The sequence below is a fragment of the Emys orbicularis genome, chromosome 5 (assembly GCF_028017835.1).
Source record: "Emys orbicularis isolate rEmyOrb1 chromosome 5, rEmyOrb1.hap1, whole genome shotgun sequence".
In the NCBI taxonomy this organism is placed as follows: Eukaryota; Metazoa; Chordata; order Testudines; family Emydidae; genus Emys; species Emys orbicularis.
Window position 1 is genome coordinate 115,840,322 of NC_088687.1, and position 23,090 is coordinate 115,863,411.

At 39.9% G+C, this 23,090-nt stretch overlaps 1 protein-coding gene across 1 annotated transcript; it reads right to left on the reverse strand.

Moving 5' to 3' along the window:
* Window positions 1-2,319: 2,319 nt before the first annotated feature.
* On the reverse strand, window positions 2,320-21,898 carry LOC135879599 (ADP-ribosyl cyclase/cyclic ADP-ribose hydrolase 2-like). Its single transcript, XM_065405642.1, has 9 exons — window positions 21,720-21,898; window positions 18,204-18,333; window positions 16,778-16,913; window positions 16,125-16,207; window positions 14,609-14,685; window positions 9,845-9,937; window positions 8,101-8,187; window positions 7,490-7,549; window positions 2,320-2,440 (listed from the first exon to the last, which is right to left on the reverse strand). The coding sequence occupies exons 1-9, from the start codon at window positions 21,896-21,898 to the stop codon at window positions 2,320-2,322; spliced, it is 966 nt and encodes a 321-aa protein (XP_065261714.1).
* Between the last annotated feature and the right edge of the window lie 1,192 nt (window positions 21,899-23,090).

Here is a 23,090-nt window from a genome sequence, read left to right on the forward strand (position 1 = left end):
AGTTTGGATATGTGATTGTCATTAGAGGAGGAAGAGACAACAATGTCTGTTCCTCACAGCTCCCAATGTAATATGGTACAACATGCAAGTGTGCTAGTAAGAGACTGACCTTCATGTCCTTGCTCTGGTCATCTGAGATGTGTCAAGGTTACAGAAGGTTAATACCCCTGTGACTCTACTGGCTATTGTTAGGGAGAGAGAGTTTAGAGAAAAGCAACAAAAATGAGCTGGGTGCAGAAGGAACATTTCAAAGGGCTAGCTAAGGTACACATGACAGCCCAAATTTTCAAACATATACATACCTTTTGCTGTCTACGCTTTTGCAAGTGTCTGAATTATGTGCACAAAACCTTAATGCATGAGCCCAAGCAGGGTATTTGAAACATGCAGGCTGGTAAGGCTATAAATATTTGAAGTGTGTGAACACCAAGGCCCCTGAGATGGAATTGACTTGATTACTACAAGAATCAAGACCAGAAAAATAAATTACAATATAACTTTGCTTGCTATTGCATCTTCCATGCTCACCACGTGACAGAGTAGGAGAGTTAAATAATATCAGCGTGGGAGGAAGGAAACTTCTTGCTAAGCTAAATGAGAACATGAACATTCCAATAGCTCACACTCAGCTTCATTGCTAACAAGCATACATAGAAATTAGCAGAGAATATGCAAAAAAAAAAAGTGTGTAAAATTCTCTCAGGAAAATGCAAGTATTTTAATTTTCTTAGATATATCCCACATGGTACAGCCACAGTCTGGAGCAGGGGTCGGCAACCTTTGAGAAGTGGTGTGCCAAGTCTTCATTAATTTAAGGTTACGTGTGCCAGTAAAAGGTTTCGCCTGCCAGACCGGCAGCGCGGGTGGCAGACGGAACCCCAGACTGTCAGCGGGCTCATCCCGCTGCTGGTCTGGGGTTCCGTATTCCAGGCTGGCAGCGGGCTGAGCGGGGCTGGCGGCCGGGAACCCGCCTGGCAGCAGTGTGCCACAAAAAATCAGCCCGCGTGCCGTGTGATCTGGAGGTTTCAGTGGTTGGGGATAGACAGACACCCTGGACCTTCAGATTGTAGATGGAGCTGGCTCAGCAGACAGTCAAGACTGTGCTTGGTGTCTCCTCACTGCAGCTGGATTGAAAACAGTTTTCCAGTCCTGCAAAAAAAAAAAATTGAGATTTCAAGAAAATTTCCTGTCTCAAATCAGGACAAAAACCTCAAAATCTTGAAAATGTTAATGAACAGAAGTTGAGAGAGAGAGAAAAAGGTTTGGGTCAATCGAAATATTGCATTTAAATTTTGACCATTTTTAATTTAGGTTTTCCCCCTATAATCTTGCATTTCAAAACAAGGTTGTTTTGAACGGGAAAAATGGAATTTTTCATTTAAAAATGTCTAAACAAAACATTTCAACAACTTCAATTTTTTCCAAAATGTTTTCACGTAGAGAAATTTGCCAAAACTGACCTTTTCTTGCAAAAAGTTTCGGTTTTGATTAATCAGTATTTTCTAATGAAAAAATATTTTCTCAAAAAATTGCCAGCCAGTTCTACTCCTCACCCTGAATAGATTTCAAAGGATCCTGAGTGAATTTCCCTGATCATAGATACTTGATGCCTCACTTCCCAAGTGTTCAAGATAAGCTCTGCTGATGTGACAAGCCTTGGGAAGTCAGCTGGTTGTTGGTAATCCAAACAGCAGGAAGCAACCAGCTGAGGAACTGTGATAGTGATGGATATAGTGCATGTGAAAACAATGGGCCAAATTGTCCATTGTGTTACTCCTTGTTTTGTTATTTACACTAATACAAAGTGAGTTTAAGATGCTACCCAAAACACCCATTCACACAAGGGATAGCATTTTACATCCAGTCTGCACTCACTTCTCAGAGGTGCAGATGACATAAAGTGCATGGCAGGGGAGAATGAAGCCCAAGGTCCTAAGGCAGAAGGAAGCCTTTCAAAAACAAGAAGGCAGTTTTAAAATGGATCCAAAAATGGGTGGGGAGACAATGAAGCTATTTGTGAATAGGGGTGGTGTGGCCCTGGTTCCTGACAACCGGTGAATAAAGGGGCAGTACCATTCATCATGGGATTCTGGAGAACTGGAATAGGGTGAGGCCACAGACAAGGAGGGAGTTACCCAGATAAGGAGAGATGAAGGCATGGATGAGGCTTCCAGCAGCACAGGAGTCAAAGGCAATGTTACATAGGTTCTAATAGGCAGACTTGCAATCACAGGAATTAAGGGAGGAATTACATTCAGAGACAGGATAATGCCAAATTTACAGACAATGGAGGCAAATAGAAGGATTGAATTATGTACATTAATTCAGTGGGTTAAAGCAGATCTCAAAAACAAATGCTACAAAAATCATGTAAATGAGCCTGCTCCAGCTGCCGCCTCTGGCGGGAGATACAAGTCCTCTTTGTGTTGAAGGTGCAGACCTGAAGAAAAGAAAAGAAAAACAGGATGCTAAGTACATATCCTTTTAAATACCAGAGCTTTGTAGCCAGGGCTGAAGTCCAAAAATTAAACTGAAAATTCAGTTCCAGAAATCTTTGTACAATGACTCTTGAAATGACTCTCAATGCTGCTCAGCTGTCATGGTTTTATAAACAGGAAATCTGTGCGCAGAATCCTGCATTAACTATATGTCCTTAGTACCAGACTGCATTTGGAGTGCTTTCTGCTGATGTTTGTACGCTACCTACTGGTCAATTTCAATGCTAATGTGTCACAGATAATGATTACAGCCTGAGAGTCCTCACAAGAGGCACAGCTGAAGTGTGGAGAGGGGGTAAAAGGGCATTTATCCACCTTTGGACTTCCAGGATTCTGAGGTTGAGCATGGCCCCCAGTGTAAGTTAGAGTGGTGCCACACAGCAGCCTCTGGTCACTGCCATTCCTGCTCTGAAATGGCCACTTCCCTCAGAATGCCTATGTGACAGGGGTTTTAAGTGCAGAATAAAGCCACCTAAATCACTTTACCTGACCTATGTGCTGAGGTTGTTGCCTAGGCACCACTTAAGCCAGCTCTTCAGCTGCTTTATGGCACTGAGCCACTGTAAAGAGGCTGCAGTAGAGCTTGTAATAAAGACCTGAATATCTAGTTTCAATGTTTATTCTTTAAGTGTAAACATGTTAATTGTGCTCTTGCCTGGAATGTGTCTTTAATAGTGAAACAACAATTTCTGTAAAAGCTATTTGTCAATAAATTAAATTATCAGCATATTTAATAATTGGGATCTATTCATGGAGTTAAATTCTGGAAAGGTACTCAGAAAAAATTCAAATAGCTTAAGTATCAGGGGGAGCCATTTTTAGTCTGTATCCACAAAAACAAAAAGGAGTCCGGTGGCACCTTGAAGACTAACAGATTTATTTGGGCATAAGCTTTTGTGGGTAAAAAAACATCTGAAGAAGTGAAGTGTTTTTACTCACGAAAGCTTATGCCCAAATAAATCTGTTAGTCTTTAAGGTGCCACCGGACTTCTTGTTGTTTCAAATAGCTTAGGCATTCAAACAAATCACAATCCGCTTGGTGGATCTTCTGCAGGGGAGAGAAGAAGCTAAGATCACTGAGGAGGTTATTTGTTGCAGATTTTTAAGTTACTGCTACATGGGAGTATCTTTTTGCTTTGATTTCTCATTTTAGCCTACTCGTATCTCAAGTGGAGCAGCGACTGGGCAGCCATCACTACTCAGCGTGTCATATGGGATGCCCTTGTTCCTAGTGGTGAGAGCTGTGGGGGCTATGCAATGATGCGGAGGAAGGCCATTGTGGTGGGCCTTGAAGCCAAGGGCGCAGGCCGTGGTGGAGCTGCCACAAGTGGGGAACTCAGTGGTAGTAGCAAATATTCAAATGAGAACTTTGAAGGCCAAAGTGGAGAAGGTTCCATGTGAACAGCAGTTGAACATGCGTCAGGATTTCAGTATGATCACACACAGCTGAATATAAAAGAAGGAGGAGGGGAAGTAAGACCCAATCTTGCAAGGCAGGTTAGTGGGAGTTGAGGCATTCAGCAACATGCAGAATCAGGGCCAGCACAAGAAAGGTGCTCTGTTATTACAGACATGCTCAGATACTGTGGTGATTGTGGTCATATAAGTACTGAGACAGATAGAAGGGAACAGGTGGCTGGTCCCATGCTTGCAGTGATGGGCAGTACTGAAGAGATGGTATGCTCAGCCCTTAGGTGAAAAGAACAAGACATTGACGGTTTCCAAAAGATTTCCTATCCAGATTTCCTCAGTCAAGGAATGTGCCCACAACACAAGACTTTGAGTAATATGGTCTAAACCCGTGGAGAAGAGAGAAATGACTGGAGGATAGCTAATGTGATGTCAGTTTTAAAAAAAGTCTCCAGAGGCAATCCCGGCAATTACAGGCCAGTAAGCCTAACTTCAGTACCAGGCAAATTGGTTGAAATTGCAGTAAAAAACAGAGTTTTTAGACACATAGATGAACTTGATATGTTGGGGAAGAGTGAACGTGGTTTTTGTAAAGAGAAATCATGCCTCACCAATCTACTAGAATTCTTTGTGGGGGTCAACAAGCATGTGGACAAGGGTGATCCAGGGGATATAGTGTACTTAAGACTTTCAGAAAGCCTTTGACAAGGTTCACCAAAGGCTCACCTCACCAAAAGCTCACCTCACCGAAGGCTCTTAAGCAAAGGAAGCAGTCATGGGTTAAGAGGGAAGGTCCTCTCATGGATCAGTAACTGGTTAAACGATAGGAAACAAAGGATAGGTATAAATGGTCAGTTTTCAGAATGGAGAGAGGGGGTGTATCCCATGGGTCTGTACTGGGACCCATACTGTTCAAAATATAAAATATCCATAAATGATCTGTAAAAAGGCGTAAACAGTGAGATGGCAAAATCTGCAGATGATACAAAACTACTCAAGATAGTTAAGTCCAAAGCAGACTGGAAAGAGTTACAAAGGGATCTCACAAAACTGAGTGACTGGGCAACGAAATGACAGATGAAATTCAATATTGATAAATGCAAAGTAATGCACATTGGAAAACATAATCCCAACTATTCATATAAATGATGGGGTCTAAATTAGCTGTTACCACTCAAGAAAGAGATCTTGGAGTCATTGTGAATAGTTCTCTAAAAACATCCACTCAATATGCAACGGCAGTAAAAAAGCGAACAGAATGTTGGGAATCATTAGGAAAGGGATAGATAACAAGACAGAAAATATCATATTGCCTCTATATAAATCCATGGTACGCCCACATCTTGACTACTGCGTGCAGATGTGGTCTCCCCATCTCAAAAAAGATATATTAGAATTGGAAAAGGTACAGAAAAGGGCAACATAAATTATTAGGGATATGGAACAGCTTCTATATGAGGAGAAATTAATAAGACTGGGACTTTTCAGCTTGGAAAAGAGATGGCTAAGAGGGGATATGATAGAGGTCTTTAAAATCATGACTGCTGTGGAGAAATTAAATAAGCAAGTGTTATTTACTCCTTCTCTTAACACAAGAACTAGGGGTCACCAAATGAAATTAATAGGCAGCAGATTTAAAACAAACAAAAGGAAGAATTTTTTTACAAAATGCACAGTCAACCTGTGGAACCCCTTGCCAGATGTTGTGAAGGCCAAGACTATAACAGGGTTCAAAAAAGAACTAGATAAGTTCATGGGGGATAAGTCCATCAATGGCTATTAGTCAGGATAGGCAGGGATGCAAAACCATGCTCAGAAGTGTCCCTAGAATCTGTTTGCCAGAAGCTGGGAATGGGCAATGGGATGGATCACTTGAACTTGTTCTGTTCATTCCCTCTGAAGCACCTGGCATTGGCCACTGTCAAAAGACAGGATACTAGGCTAGATGGACCACTGGTCTGACCCAGTCTAGCCATTCTTATATTCTTAAATCATCCATTAAGAACTCAGAGCATCCAAAAGAAAAGCCCTGTTAAGCTCAGATTTCTCCAGCTAGCTAATATTGTCAGTTTGTTCAGAAAATTACTGGCTTTTTGGGGCTGTGGGTTTCACAAGTTGGGTAGAGACTGGCAATCACTATTTATTTTCCACTTAGGAGCAAAAACCTTGGCAATCACTCAGAGAATAAGAAGTCCATTTCTTTTAAATCACATCAGCTCATACGCTATTACAACCCTGTACATGGTATACAGCAATAAATAAATGTCGCTGTAAGCTTGGAACAGGTTGGTTTCATGATCTGCTACCTCAACACAATCTGCTTATATTGATGTGAGCATTTGCTGTCTCTCAAATGCTGTTTTCACATGTTGAGTGGTTGTTGCCAGGGCATAATTTTGGGTGATGGAACCAAAGGGAACACTCTTGCGACTGTCACATGCCAAGATAGGGAAAAGCTATCCAACAGAGAACACTGCTGGGGCAGAACACCACTACCAGTTTCTGTAAGATACAGGAGTTTTAAAGATGAATCTTATATCAAAGGCCTGTGGAAGGATGTGGAAGCACTATCCCTGCAATCTCATGTGTATCCTTCTCTTCCCTGTGCTGAGTGAAAGTGCTCTTGGAATACCTATGCAGTGCAGGAGAGGGTAGAGTGTGCCCAACCCAGCAGCAATAGCATTCCTCTGCTGCCTGCCAGTGGGAGAGCCATGTGATGTTGAACACTAGACAGTCCCTATGTACTCTGTGCTTGATGGACAAACCCAATTTCTGTATATTATATACTTGTCCTAGGCCAATGGATTATTACTACAAAATATAGGTCACTTAGGAGATATGGCTTTCTTAACCACCTGAGCTCAAATTCAGCACTAGATATTTGTGTTTTTCCTTTCAACCTCAGGTGTTTCTGTGTTGGGAAACATTTTTGCAGTTAACACACAGAATTCTTCTGCCCATCCCTTGGGTTAAATTTATCCATGATGTACTGCTGGATTTACAGCAAAGATGAGTGTGTCTACTTGTGTTTAAGTTTCCATATGTTTCTCATAAAAGTGTATTGGTGAAATATAAGATCTCTGAATGTTTGGATATGAATACTGTACCTCCTTGAAATTGGGAATTGAAAGTTACATTGTACATAATTGGACAGGTGCTGTTATTTAGATTTGCAGTCTTATATTTGATTTATGATCTCAATTTTATTGGAGAATGTTCATGGAAAGCAAATTTTGCATTTCTAACTATGAGTATTTGCAAGAGATACTTGATTCTAAGAGTTATGCTCACGCAATCAGTGAATAGCAATATACCATGTGGTCTGTGTGTTCAATCAAAACTAATCAACACTGCTTTAATTATGAATATCAGATACTTGCAATGAAGTGCTTGTGCACAATTTATAGAGCAGGAATTATTTCCTGAATAATTTCAAAATAATATATTTCAATACAGCTGTCATGGACAAATTGCAATCAGTAGAACAGGTGAAATCTGTTGAATAAATTATTAGCTGTGAATTATTCGTTTGGCTCTAATGGCATAGAATTGGATTGATTTTATTTACCATGTTTACTTACGAAACAATAGAACAATCAGAGTGATTAAGATAATCCAGGCACTTTAACAGCAGTACAGATCTGTAATGAAATTATTGTATTTAGCATTACTCAGTAAGAAAACTAAGCAAAACAAAAGAGGAAGTGAAACAAATTGAATGATGTTATAAAATGAAAAGATGCACAATTTGGATGCCTAAACCTTCCCTTCTTAATGGTATTTAATTTAGAATGAAGCTCTGGGTATCACAGTAAGTACAGCTACCATAAGTAATTCTGCAGACATGAGAAGGGAATATTAATGTATAACTGTTATTCAGATTTTAATTTCCTATTTGAACTGATAGCTCTAAGTGGAAGGGACCAGGCCATCTTCTGTATCTGATATCGAATGAGGACACTGTTGCATTTAATAATAAAATTACAAACTGTATGATTGCCATATCAATGGAGGTGTGCTCAGATGGGTGAGGAAGGTGGCATTATCACTTCCAGAAGTCAATTTCTTACTAAAGCTACAGCATAGTAGATTAGTGGGTCCCCGGTATGGTAATATTCATGGGTAGAAGTAGGTTAAAATTTCTGAAAAACCCTAGCAAATACCTCATATTTATTAAAGAAATTCCACTTACTTGTAATTGTCAATGCAGGTGATGTCATAACCCATAGTTTTGAGTCTTTCTTCTAATATTTGTACACTGCCTCTCCCACAGGAATCCCTGTAAAAAGAGATTTGTACAAAGTCTTTTATTAGTTAACTGTTTATTTTGCTAATTTCCATAGTGTCAATTGCTATGGCAGCTAGGGCTTTAATTGCAGAACCTTAATGTTCTACAATTGGAGCAGATTTTTTTTTTTTTTAGGGAACTTAGTAGTAGGTTATAGGAGAATTTCAGCAAGCTGGCCAGACTCTGGTACCTTGTAACCAAACAGCAATGCCCTAGAAAAACAAGTCTACCACCAGAGGGCAGCTGCCTGTTGGACTAATACAAATTTAGAGGGCCTCATTCTCCATTACATTGTATGTTGTCAGGGCCGGCTCTAGGATTTTTGCCGCCCAAAGCAAAAACAATTTTGGCCGCCCCCCACCGTTTTTTAATTACCCCACCCCGGCCCCGCCTCAACTCTGCCCCTTCCCCAAATCCCCAGCCCTGCCTCCTCCCCCCAGGCTCTCAAGCCTAGGAGGGAGGGGGAGAAGCGGCGCCCGCGCCGCGGCCGCTCGGGATCTCCCCCTCCCTCCCAGGCTTGAGAGCCTGGGAGGGAGGACGAGTAGCGGCCCGCGAATCAGCTGTTTCACGCACGGTGGTGCGAGGGGCAGCAGCAGCGGAGGTGAGCTAGGGCGGCCGGGGCACACTTTTAGGGGCGGCATTCTGGCGCCGGCCATGCCGCCCCTAAAAATGTGCCGCCCCAAGCACCAGCTTGTTTTGCTGGTGCCTAGAGCCGGCCCTGTATGTTGTACACTCATTTACACCTGTGCAAAGTTGATGTAAAATGCTACCAAATCAGAATTCACCATACACTTGTATCAGTGGTAGTGTTTTATATTTACTTTGCAACAACTGGAACTTTGGCCTCAGCCCCTTTGGACTCCACAGGCTGTACTTGAGTCCTTCCTCAATCACTTAGAACCCCTGCTGTTGGACATAAGCATTCTGACTTAAACTCCAAAATGGAGTGCTTCCCCAACCACCTTAGCTCCTGTGGCTGGGTAAAAATTTACTTCAATTAACTGAATAAAATAGTAATGGCTTATCAAGAGTTTTGGTCCAAATAAGCATCTTAAAAGTGCTGATGAATATTTTAATCTCCCAGGATTGCAGAATCGGGCAGGAAATCTCCCAAGTTCAGGCTCTCAAAACTATTAGTAGTTTTTGTTGTTGGATTGGTCACAAGTACCATGAGAAGAGACCTTCTTATGGCATTTCACCACTTCTACTAATTTCCAGAACCATGAACTGCAGAGAGCTGTAAACCTGAAAAATAATGCACTGGGGACAGTGAAAAGACATTTTTCAAATCTCAGAGTTTGATTTGGGATTTAGATGGTTCTTATTTAGTCTAACCTGTACTTGCCTTGCCCTCACTTAAGGCCTGCTCCATAACAGCTTCTTACACAGACCTACTGACTCAGCAGATTTAGGGCCTTACATTATTTTTGATTGTGCCTAATTCTGGTCACATCAACTTTATATTTTAAAAAGACTGTACACCCTCCAAGGAAGGCACTGTGGTTTCTTTTGTGTTTGGAATGCATCAAACACATTTTGAGTGTTACTGAAATCTAATAATAATAGAGAAAAATAAAGTGAAAACTGTAAAAACAGATTCAAAAGAGAAAAAACAAGATTAGGGTTTTTTTTAAGACCTATAACTTACAAGTCAGGTCCCCCAATGTCATCCATGACCCAGATTTCAATTCGTGAAATTCTGTCTTTTTGGAAGTTAGGCACTTCATAGTCTGCAAAAAAACTGGTTAAAGAAAACAAATATTTAAAACAACATAGAACAGAAAAGATCTTTCTCCTTCTCAGTAACCAGGGCTCTGATTCTTTTCCCATTGATTTAAATGGGAGATCTGGGTCCAGGTCATTTGTACCTGTGACGGGTTGGATCACAGAAACCCCCTTGGGAGCTGCCACCCAATGTGCCAAGACTACCCCTGTTTCTGTTTTCCCTGCCAGCTCAGGACTCCAGCACCTTGTCTTGCTGAATTAGACACTCCAGTCCACTTCAGCACAGACCCAGGGTCTGAATCACTTGTCCCAAAGCTGCAAGTTTACCTGAAAACAGCTCACAGAAGTGTGCTTGTCTTTAGCACTCAGATGCCCAACTCCCAATGGGGTCTAAACCCAGATAAATCCGTTTTACCCTGCATAAAGCTTATGCAGAGTAAACTCATAAATTGTTTGCCCTCTATAACACTGATAGAGAGATATGCACAGTTGTTTGCTCCCCCAGGTATTAATACATACTCTGAGTAAGTTACTAAATAAAAAGTGATTTTATTAAATACAGACAGTAGGATTTAAGTAGTTCCAAGTAGTAACAGACAGAACAAAGTAAGTCACAAGCAAAATAAAATAAAATGCGCAAATCTATGCCTAATCAAACTAAATACAGATAAGTTCCTCACCAGTTCCAGAATGCTCCCTTTTACAGGCTAATCTCCCTTTAGCCTGGGTCCAGCAATCTCTCACAACCCCTGTAGTCTCTGTCTTTTGTTTCAGTTTCTTTCAAGTATCCTGGGGGGGTGGAGAGGCTCCTTCTTTAGCCAGCTGAAGACAAGATGGAGGGGTCTCCCCCAGGTTTAAATAGACTCTCTCTTGTGGGAGGAGACCCCCCTCCTCCCTCCTATGCAAAGTCCAGCTCCAAGATGGAGTCCTGGAGTCACCTGGACAAGTCACATGTCCCTGCATGACTCAGTCTTTACAGGCTGGAGCCATTGTCCACATGGTATCTTGCATGTCTCCAGGAAGACTTCTTATGTGGATTGGAACATTCCAAGATGCATTGTTCCCCAAGTGTTTCCTGATCAGGTACTTAACCTGGCGAATTCCTTCCTAAAGAAGCTGACCAAATGCCTCCCAAAGCTTACTTAGAAACCAAGCAAGCATACAGCCCATATTCTTAACCTCAAGTAGAAAATGATATATATATGTACAAATAGGATGAATAGATATAGTAGACCATAACCTTTACGGAGATATGTTACCTGGCACAGGCAGCACAAAACATATTCCAGTTATGTCATACATACATTTATAAGCACCCCCTCCCCATAAAGCCTTATGGGGTACACTGTCACAGTACCTATGGTTTCTTTTGGGCTCATTATCAGAGACAGAACCAAGATACTCAAAATTGGAATCAGAATTTTGTATTTCCAAAGTTTATGGGTGCATGGATCCTAAGTTTGTTGTTTTATTGATTGTTGGTCTTAGCAGGATGGAGCAGGAATAAAACTCTATTAATAAAGATGTGAGTGGAATAAGGGTTTAAAATGCAGCACTTATAACAAACCACTAGGTATTTAGTAAAAAACAAACAAACAAAAAACCCTACAAGAGCAGTCTTTCTTCAGGCACAGCATGGGATTTGTTTTTTAAAATAGAAGGAAGAGTAACAACTACAAGACAAATATATTAGTAGATATAAAATCACAGCAGTAAGTCAAAAGGGTATAAAATACCTAGCATGGGAACAAGTAAGACCATAAGAGAGGTTGTTGTTTTTAAATCTGTCCATTCTGACCTGGGAAGAATCCTCCATAGGCAGGTTTGCTGTTTGTTAAATACTGTAATATTCAAAAGTCCAGGTATAGAAGGGCCAAATTCTCTGCTGGAATAATTCCACTGAAGTCAATGGAGTTACACCAACGGATCTTACATCTGACCGGGAGTATGTAAATAGTAAAATATTAAACCAGATTTTTCCTTTTACATACAATCAGCCTTACTGCTGCAAGGTTAAGGTCCATTGTTTTAGGGAGTGATTTATCAGAGCAGATTGAGTCATTAAGTTGGGATCATTTTTACTGGCAAAGAGAAGAGGAAGTTATCTGTATTTATGTTTTGTGACTTTTCTGTCATAAGTTCTGAGAACTTTTGTATCAGAAAAAAGGTCTTCTGTGTTCCTGTGTCTAAGTCTTTGTGACTACTAGTTGTACTATCGAAGGCATATCCAAAAATAATTTCAATTAAACTGATGATGGCCTAATGGGAAAAAATGTCTTTAAATAGGATAATAAAAGCACAAAGTGTGAGTTTAGAGTTCTCCAAATCTAACGGAGGGACCATTTAACATATTGCATTAAAATGTGTTCTAAGGCATCGGTCTTAAAAAACAAAAATAAAACAAAACAAAAATTTATAAATTAAGGATTTGGGCCTGATTTTGAATGAAGTCTCATCCCAGCTTTCTTGTTCATGCATGTAATTATGCCAGGGCAAATAATGATGGGTGCAGTTACATGCAGGATGTAACTTAGATCATCTAAGTTAGATGTCTAATTGCTTGATATAAAGGCAGCTGAATGATATCTGTTGTGCCTGCGTAACTCTGCAAAAAAATGTTACCTGTGATTATTTGCTTCTACAATTGGTTTTTTTGAAAATCTGGCCTGCTGTCTTTTGAAATATAGTTTGTCTTGACAGAAGAGAGCAAGGATTCTACAGGAATTATCTGAAGTATTTTGATTTCTGTACTGTACCAGCTATATGGCCTAGAACAGAAGAAATTTTAGGCCAGAATGGACCACTATGATTATCTTATCTTATCTGAAGTCCTGCAGAATACAGATCACAGAATTTCACATAGTAATTCCTGCAGTGGAGAGAATTATTTTTACATACTACATAAGTGAACACTATCACACTCAATAACCTGTGGTTGAACTCCTGCATATCTTTCAGAAAGACATTCAATATTGATTAAAGACTCCAAGCAATGATGAATTTGCTACTTTCCTTGATAATCTGTTCCAAAGGTTAAACTGAGAGTATTATGTTGGACAAGAATGGCTGTTTTAACCACTGTTAAATTAATCACAGCATATTGTTTAAAAAAGAAATAGATTTTACTTTGTGCCAACAAGGGAAGTCACCTGCTCTAATCATCATTCAAATAGGAGCTGTATTCCCTGTGCCCTGACCTATATAATTAGACTGTCACTTGGACCTTAGAATTTGTTAAAACGTCTCTCTGTTCTTTATCAAAAGTCTCTATTCCTTTTCCTTGTGATTTGTGAATTACCTAATATTGGAGAGCAAATGAATCAGGCCTTGTGTATAGCAACACAAGCAACCACTTGGGACCTATTTTTTTGGAGTCTCCCTGTGTTTTGTTTTCTCATTTAGGCCTAATTAAGCTTTGTCAAGTTCCACTTCAGTGAAAAATAAACAAGTGCTTAAAGTTAAGCATGTGCTTTGCTGAACTGACACCTTGACAAGTGTGGTATTCCATCTTCAGGGAATCAATGGTCCCACAGAGTCAAAGCTGGTAACATGACTGTTACTTTACAACATCTAGAGTTCTAAACAGGATTTGGGGTTCCAAGGATAGAGATCTCAGCCTGCTTAGTCTCATGGCAACAGTCATCTTTAAAAACCTTAACACAAAAGGGGAGAAAAAAATTGTAAAGATAGAAAATGCAGCTCCTGTCTTTGATGCTGACTATTGCTAGCCATCTCACTGCTGGAGAAACACAAACGCAGCATACGATCTTATCAGCCACTTGGAGACCTGGCAAACTTGTACCAGAGTAGGGCTGTTTAAGGCATTGCTTTTAGCTTCCTTGATGGTCACAGCTTCAGAACAGTGTTGCAAAAGATGCAGTTGTCTTGGCCTGCTAACTCAGACTCTTTTTAAACAGAAGGCAAAAAGAGAGAAATAGGAAAGAGAAGGCGAGGAAGGAAAAATGACACTTGAGGGAGGAGAGGAGAGCAGGAAACCAAGTTTCACATTCCATGTGGTGTTCAGGATTTAGCTGAAGTCGATGAAGTTGCTGAAGTATGTAATCTGGGTCTCTCTCTGGCCTGGTCAGGTCAGGACAGCGCTCTCTGATCAGGATGATGCAGGCCCAATAGTGTAATAGTGGATTCCTGGGGTCTCATGAGACAATGGGGGTGGCAGCCATGATGGTTGAACTCTCTCCTTTCAGTCTACCTGTACTCTTTTAAGGACCGTAAAAGGGGGTGATGGGTGGAATTGCCCTTCCATGTCATTATTTTGTCCTCCAGTTAGGCCTATTTTCTGACACAGCAATTTTGATCCATTAATTTCTGATTCTATTCTTCTCTTGTTTACTTGTCATAATCTCAACACAGTCCTTGGGTGGAATCAGTAGACCATTTTGTTTGGACTAATTCAGTGTTTTTGCTTTTATAAACAATGTTGTGTAACAGCCGAGTTTTACTTCTGTTGCCTTTGACAAATTAGAATACAGGACTCTGCACAAGAGGCACCCAAGTGCTTTCTAAAATTTTACTCCAGGTCTAGTTAAAAAAAAAAAGATTGGCCTTGAGGCCACAGACTTCTGAAAATTATTCACTTCCACAGCGTTGTGTGATACAATAGCCGAATGTTTGATTTTTCTCAATCAAACCCTAAAATATTAACACAATATTATTTTATTTTTCTTACCCTTTGACTGGATAGGCGCCCCCTATTGCAGAACCATTCAGCATAATGTATATTACCCCAGAGCTCTGCTTTGCATACTGCAATAGATAACAGAAGATTATTCTTCATAACATCCCCTATAGATTTTTATATACAGATTGGTGCTTTAACTAAATAGTCATGGCCAGTGGCGGGGGCCATAAATGAAAATGCCCAAGTTGCAAAACCACCATCAAAACTGGTTCCCTAGCTGGCAGTTGCAGTAGAGAGGACCAGAACTTAACGGCTATAAAAGGTGATCTGTCTTCTCAACCCTAGAACTGGTCCCTCCAGGGCAAGGTTGGGGCACTCTGACAGATCAGTATGATAAGTTTTGCACTGCAACTCTGTGTTATACTTGTTGTATTTCCATCTTCAAGACTCTCAATCTGGTACCTTTCATGAGCATTAAAATCTCTTAAGCCTTGTTTTCTCTAGAAAAACGTCTATTTTAACACATTCACTAACACATTAAAATCCTAGGCAATCCATAGTTGATCCGGACACAGTGGTGAAATGAGGACATGGATGGATTTTAAACTACCGGCTACACCTTTTGTTAACTTGAACACGTGGAAGGGGCACTACCTGCATAACCCATACTCTCATATACCAGTCATGTAAGTGGTTCCAGTGCAAGGGTTACAACTTAGATCATCTGCTTAATCAGCCTTAGTCAGCTCTTACCATGTAACCCATAACTCAGGGTGGCAGCTCTCCTTAGCCTACCTGTCCCGAACTCAGCTCACTCCAAGTCCTACCCACTCCCACACCTCTATGAGGGAAACAGAGGGTGCAAAAGGGTGGGAACTCCAGCCTGCAAGGATCACAAGGTCTGACCCTATCCCATGAGCCCAAGGTCCATCACCAAAATCCAGGTCTTTTACTTCTGGGAACTGTTCATTTTATCCTTTTAACTGCACTGAAAACTGCCCACAAATTGTGACAAATTAACAACTCAAGCAAGTACCTCAGTTAGGTACTAAGCACATTCTTAATTAACCTACTGTGAATTGAAGGTGCTGGGAAGAAGGTGAAAAAACTCCCCAGCCTCACCTGGAACAGAGGTGTAAGAGGCTTCACATGGGCTGTGCTCCAAGTTAAATCTCTGATCTGGGGGATGCAGGCCAATCAGCACCCCGCCCTCCAGCTGGCCAATAGGTGCCATATAGACTATAAGTGGGGGAGGGGGGGGAGGAGCTACCCAGTGTCCCTCATCGAGTGTTTCCCTCTCTTGCTGCTGGAGCTGTCCTCTTTCACTGCCTGCCCAGTCATCTTCCGCCAACCACTGAGGTGAGTGGGTGGCATTTTTAACACATAAGGTAGTCAACCTTATGCTTTTCCTCCTTACATCACACCTTTAAGTTCTAGTCAATACAAGGCCTTAAGGGTATGCCTACGCTAGAGGTAAAAACTCCAGAAAAAAATCTTTTGGCCCTACTAAAGCTTTCTGAACTATTCATGGACATGCTTAATGAATGTAAATTGTATGATTTACAGTGATTGATGCAATCTTCCAGAAAGATTCTACTGCATTATTTTCACACTCTTCTGTGTTAGGGCAGGAATCATAATTAAATCCTGTGGGAAGAAACACAGTGCTCATTATTAAAGATATGATGACAGGTAGGAAAAGAAAATCTAAAGTGGCTTTAAAATATATATTGTATGTGTTTTTTGTTCTAGGTTCTGCATGGTTGGAGATCTGATAGGATATCCATCCATAACAGTACTGCACCATTTCTCTCCTCCTTTTCACTAGCCCTTACATTTTGTACAAACAATGACATGCTATGGTCTCAAAGCACAGACCCCTGTGTCTGTGGAAACTGCTCTAACTCATGTCATGAAACTGGTCTGGTGCACAGAAAGCCCCAGGATCCGGGAAATGAAAAGGTGACATAAATCCACCATTGCAACACCTCCCTCCAAATTTCACAGTGTATGCTTCAGCTGCAGCTGAAGTGTAAATGTCTATATAGTACAAGCCAGTGGAGAATCAGGACACTCACCCACATAACCAGGAGTAACTCCCCTGAAGTATGAGAGCAGAATCAGACCCATATCTTCAGTACAAAGCAATCACTCTATCTTTTTAGCCCCACCATGAATTTATAACAAACTTTTTATTATTATCATTTCTTGTCTGACCAGTATCGTTTGCTTGTCCACACCAGTTCAGGAAATCTCCAAAGGAACCAATTAAAGTATCACACAGAGGCATGTAGCGACGAGTTCTATCAGAATAGCTAGTGACCAGCAGATGGTTATTTTCCCAGAACAGAGACTAAGGAGAGAAAAAACAAACCATCTTTTGAATGTGTGTGCATGATACCGTCACTGCTGTGTGGCTGGGAAAACATTTTAAATCATGTTTTGAAATTATTTCTCAATACTTCAGAATCTCACAGATGGTTTGTTCTAATCAAACTAATATCAATTAAATACTTTTAAAACAATTCTACACTTCTTCAACTAATAAAGTTATAGGGACAAAGTTTGCCCTCACAATGGTGTAAATCTGGCATAACTTGACAGTGGATTTTTGGGGGGGATTTACACCACTGTGAGAACAGAGCTTGAGCCATAGAAGGACTCAAGGCCTCTAGAATTTGCCTGACTTGAGCTGACAGGTTTAGGAAAAGTTAGGCATATAGACACTAAGGACTTGTCTATATGGAGACTTAGTGTGCAGCAAGCCAGGGTGTGAAACTACAGTGCACTAAGTGACCATGTGTACCCTGCTGCCGTGCACTGAAAGTAGCACTATGGAACTTTTAGTATGTGGCAGCAGGGTCCACATGGCCACTTTGTGTGTGGCAGGCTGGCATGGTGTAGATTTACACCCCAACTGGCTGTGCACAAGTTGCCATATAGACAAGCCCTAAATACAAGTAAAACAAAACTAAGGTCTGATCTACACTACAAAGTTAGGTTGGCTGAACTACATGCCTTGTGCAATGTAATTGTCAACCTAAGCCCTGGTGCAGACACCGCTAGATGGTGGAAAAATTCTTCTGTCGACCTAGCTACTGCTTCTCAGAGAGGTGGATTTACTACAGCAATGGAAGAACCTCTCCTGTCCCTGTAGTGTCTACACCACAGTGGCGCAGCTGTGCCACTGTAGGGTTTCTAGTATAAACATACCCTTTGCAATGGTGACATTGAAATTAGAGAGCTCACTTGACAGAGTTGAATGAAGATATTTACTTGTAAACATGCATAAGATGGGTTTTGAGGTTGGTTTAATTAAAGTGCTTCGAGGGCTTTTATAAACTTTCAGCTGTTCAACTGGACACATACTTATCTGTAATGTGCTGACCAGCTTAAAATCATAATTATTTGGTTGCAAGTTCAGTATTGTAGCAACTAATTCTAAACCACATTACATCGCTCTGACACTTCATTGCTGTGGGGTCAAGGACTAGAACACTGGTTCTCAACCTTTTGGTCTGCAACCCACAAAGTGGGCAGAAAATCATTGCATGGCCCACCATATCAAATCTGGTCAATTTTGGACTGCTAAGTCAGGGGAGAGATGATAGATGATCATTAACATACCATTCATAATCAGTACCTTGTTAGGTGGAATTGTATGCAGTGACAGGTTAATAAATAACTCATAGTCCGATGGTAAAATGTTGCAAGGATCTTTATTAATAAAAGCCTTTTTGAAAGCTTCCCATATCTCTGTACAGTTCTTCTCACTATAATAATTAAAACAAATAGTAATATTATTTTCCCATAGCAGACCAGCAATATGTGCTTTGTTCACAACCTCCCACAATCCCCAAAGGAAATAAAACTAAGATTATTAAGGTGGGGGGAAGTTTGTGATAAATTAATGAAATCATTAGCCCATCAATTAGTATCTAAGACATGAGGATTTGCACTAGGATTATTCAGCTAGACTCTTATAATAATTCAGCAAAAACCATGGACGGCATAGTATTCATAATGAGACTTGCTATGCAGTACTGTAGAAATAGTGAAAATGGGATTTATTACTTTAAAATGTTCTAACCCCAAAAGAACCATTTGTAGCAGAGTTTGGCCACAGCGACCAAAGTCTCTAAGTGACCCTAGATTACAACTGAAACATAGGATTCAGGGATCTCATTATCCCTTTTCCTGCTAGATCAAAGACCCGTCTACTATAAGAAATCATTTCCCTATATAGGTACTTGTAGACTGTGATCAAGTCACCACTTAACATCTTCACTGACTTCAATGGGAATTTAAGTTTAGAAGTAAATGCCTGAACAATTCATTTACTGCATATTTTTATTTTTATTACTTGTCATCTCATGTTTGAGCAGCATGTAATACAAAATCAAAAGTATTATTCTGCTCCCCTACTGAAGATATTTTAATTAGCAACTACTTGTTGAAACTATGGAGTGGGGGTGGGGAAGGCACATAGATAAGCGTGATTCCTGGCAAACTTAATACAGATAGCAACAAGTTATACAGGATTTATTTTGTAGTTGTCAGCTAAAGAATGAGAAGTAATCTACACCGACAGCCAATGGAATTTATAGAACCATGTGTATATGTATTACAGAAGTGTGTGTATGCATGAATATAGCATTTGTTTGTTAGAAACCTCCATTAGAGTAACAGTGAGACTTTCATTATAATCCCTTATTTTCACATGTTCATAACATTCTGAAAAATTCTTCTTTTTTGGCTGAAATTTTTCCATGCTTGGTCTTAATCTGAAGGTAATTTGTGTAAATGTTTGAGCAAAATCTATACATCCATTTATGAGTTATGTGAGAATGAAAAAAAAATGGGGCGGAGCAGGGGGTTTGGGGAAAGGGGTGGAGTGGGGGCAGGGCTGGGGCAGAGCAGGGGTGGGAAGAGGTGGGGCTGGGGTGGAGCAGGGCCAGAGGTCATGGGGAAGAGGCGGAGCAGGGGCTGGAGCAGCATGCAGCTGCGTAGGGCACCAGGAAAATTGGTGCCCCAAATTTCCTGGTGCCCTACGCAGCTGCGTATGGGTAGGGACGGCCCTGTCAGTATGGGATGGAATATCTGATTTTTCAGTTTTTTTTTTTAAATGTAGGAAATTACATTTAAAAAACCCCTACATTAAAATAATGTTAAGGTTACAAAGTCAAGCGCTCAAAAAATAGGAAATGTCAGAATAAAGGTTGCCTGTGTAACCTTAATTCAGCCCCTTTGTGCATATGCATTATGATAAAATCTTTAACTCACACCTACTGTTTTTTCCACAAGGCCTCTGCCTTATTAGTACACAGGCTGGATGATGCTCTGGGGATGAATCAGGGCTTTGTAGTAAATGAGGCTGTTGCCTGTAGGACCCCTGTCTCATGTGATACATAAATTGGAAATTGTGTACTGCTGGGGATTACAGGAAGAGAAAGGATGGTCTATTTAAGGAAACTGAATGCCATACAGGAGAATTAGATTCCATACTGACTGTGCCACAGAGTTATTGTGCCATGCTGGGCACCCTTAATTCTGGCATTTCCTAACTTTTGAGTGCTTGACTTTGCAACCTTAACATTGTTTTAATGTCATTTTGGGATACATATATGTATATATTATGTGTGTGTGGGATCCAAGACACTAAGATGGCAGACTTACGCTATCTAAAGTTGCAGTTCATAAAATATAACATTTCAATGTGCAGTTTCATAAAATATTGTTCAAAAATGTTTACCAGACTAGTTTTAATCATATGGGGTAAAATTTTCAAAAGTGCCTTAGTCTCACTCGCACTATGTTAACTCTAAATGTTGAAAAATAATTTGGTGGATATGAAAAGGAAGAGGAGAGAAGATTGAAGATTCAGTAGGGGCAATCAGTCATTTGAAACTCAAATTAAACAAAGTCTTGAACGTCTGAAAAGTTTTATTAGAAGGCTGACTATTGCTACAGAAAAAGAGCCCAAATATACAGTATTAGCATTCATTAAGGCCCAAGACAGAGGGCGCAGTCCCTACCCATGTAGTAAGCTAAATTCTACTTTTATTAATACCTATGAATAGCATGAAATCAAAAGGTCATATCACAATACAATGTAGTTCTATAGTTGATACACTATACTGCATCACTAACCAAAATTTAGATTATGGAGCATTTCTCATTTTATTCAGTTAACAGCATTCATTATCAATTAAAGAAATAACAAGATCAACTTAGGCAAAAGTTTCTTATTGCATTATTCCAGTAAGAGTTCTCCTATCTTTTTTCCAGCAGGCGGCAGAGGCTTTCAAATTACAACCTTGGAATTTGTGTATCTTAAAGAATTCTCAGCTGGATATTAAGGTAGAAATTCTTAGATGTTACTCCAGCCAGGCATTTCCAGAAGCCTTCTGCTCTAATCTCCTTGGAACTAGCTTTTTGTCCCCCCCCCCCGCCCCCTTTCCTACAAAATGTTACATTATTCAGAACAGATGAGTGTCTTATAAAAACAAGACACTTGTTTTTTGTCAGAAAGGTGCATAAGCCTTGTTTTAATCTAAACATTCCAGTCAATACCTAATTTTTTGCAGGATGAGCTCAGAATCTTAGTCTTTGTTAAAACGTGTTCTAATGAAATCCTGGGTCATACCAATTTCAGCTAAAATCCTATTTAAGTCTCATCTTACCAGTTTCAACATTTTCACCATTGTTATTCATATGGGTCCACAAGTCTATTGTATCATTCATTGGAACTAGAATTTAGGGTTAATGTAATACAGTTAAAGTTACTATGAGAAACATGTCAATATGGCCAGGTTTTGGCTGTCAAAAATTCACATACATTACAACATAAAGCACAAGAGGGTTAAATTAGCTATCCCATCCCTTCAGCTTTTTTCATTAGGGTCCCTAAAGTATAAAAGAAAAGATCAGCTAAAACCTGAAGAATTCCTGACAATATTGCTCTTCCCCCCCCACCCCAGATGCCTTTAATATATTTATTTTTACTAGATTTCTTAAAGATGAATTTTGGATTTCTCAACAACTACAAATATGTTGGTTTCAACAGGACTATTCCTATGATTAAGACTGTCGTATCAGGTCCATGATTTGTAAAACCATTAAAGTGTGGAGACTGATTCAGAAAGAGAAAAGTACTTACCCAACACTTGGATTCACAATTCTAATATATTCATAACATCTTCCAATTACAATGCTCTCCAGGTTAGATGTGGTACCTTCACCTTTCCATTTCTTCTTCCCATCTATTTCTGTGGGTTTAACGTAGTCTTTACTGAAAAGAAGACCTACTAACAGAGACAAGAAGAAGCTTTTCATCATGAAATTGTGAGAACCAAAGTCATAAAGAAATAAAATAATCAAATGGCCAAATGGAAAAGAGAAGACTGCAGTTTTATGTTTGTGTATCAATATAGGCTGTGGACCTGCACTTAAATGATTCTAGGTGCAGAGTCAGATAGAAAACAAACTTTATTGTGAAATGCAACAGCTTCCTGGAACTATTGCAGAGCTAAAACTCCTTAAAAAATCAAGCTTGTAAAACTATTTGTTCTATTGCCATCTTGTGACTATTAGATAATATTACACCCCCTCTAAACATATCACTAATGTACCATTAACAAAAATTCAGATTTGCTGAATACTCATTGCAATCCTACAATATACTGAACATGGCAATTTGCTCTAATGAAAATATTTTAATACCATTTGATTTCAAACAGTGTTACACTTCTTACATACCTTTTTCTACTGACTGCACAATTTGCTGAAATAATGTCAAGAATAAACAGAGAGACAAGATGGGTGAGGTAATACCTTTTATTAGTCGAATTTCTATTGGTGAAAGAGACAAACTTCTGACCTGAAGAAGTGCTCTGTGTAGCTTAAAAGCTTGTGTCTTTCACCAACAGAAGTTGGACCAATTAAAGATATTACCTTACTTACCTTGTCTCTAATATCCTGGGACCAACATGGCTACAACAATACTGCGAAGGATGAACTGCAAAGGAACACACAACAATTAAAACACTAACTTCATAACAAGAGTTCACACATCCTAACTCTCAGATGGTCTTACAACAAAATCAGTATAGGTGACATAAGTATTGTCCATATCTTTTCATTTCTCTGTGGATTCTGGCAACAAAACTTGTGTTGTGATAAAACAGATTATAAAGTCTTCCTGGTGAAGAAAACTGCCTTGTGGTCTGGAATCAATTGTACTCAGAATCAAATGGATTAAACTTAACTTCCCGTGTATTGAACAAATTGATATATATATATATATATATAGATAGATAGATAGATAGATAGATACAGATATAGATATTCTGTGCCCACTGTCTGCCCTGGATAAGATCTTGGCCAGATCCTCAGCAGATGTAAATCAATGTAGCTCCACAGTCAATTTTCTTTCCTCTACATATTGATGGAAATGCTCACAACTGTGTTTGCCTGTGGATGTGAGCACCTGGGATATATACCATTGGTTTCCTTTCTTGTAGTAGCACAT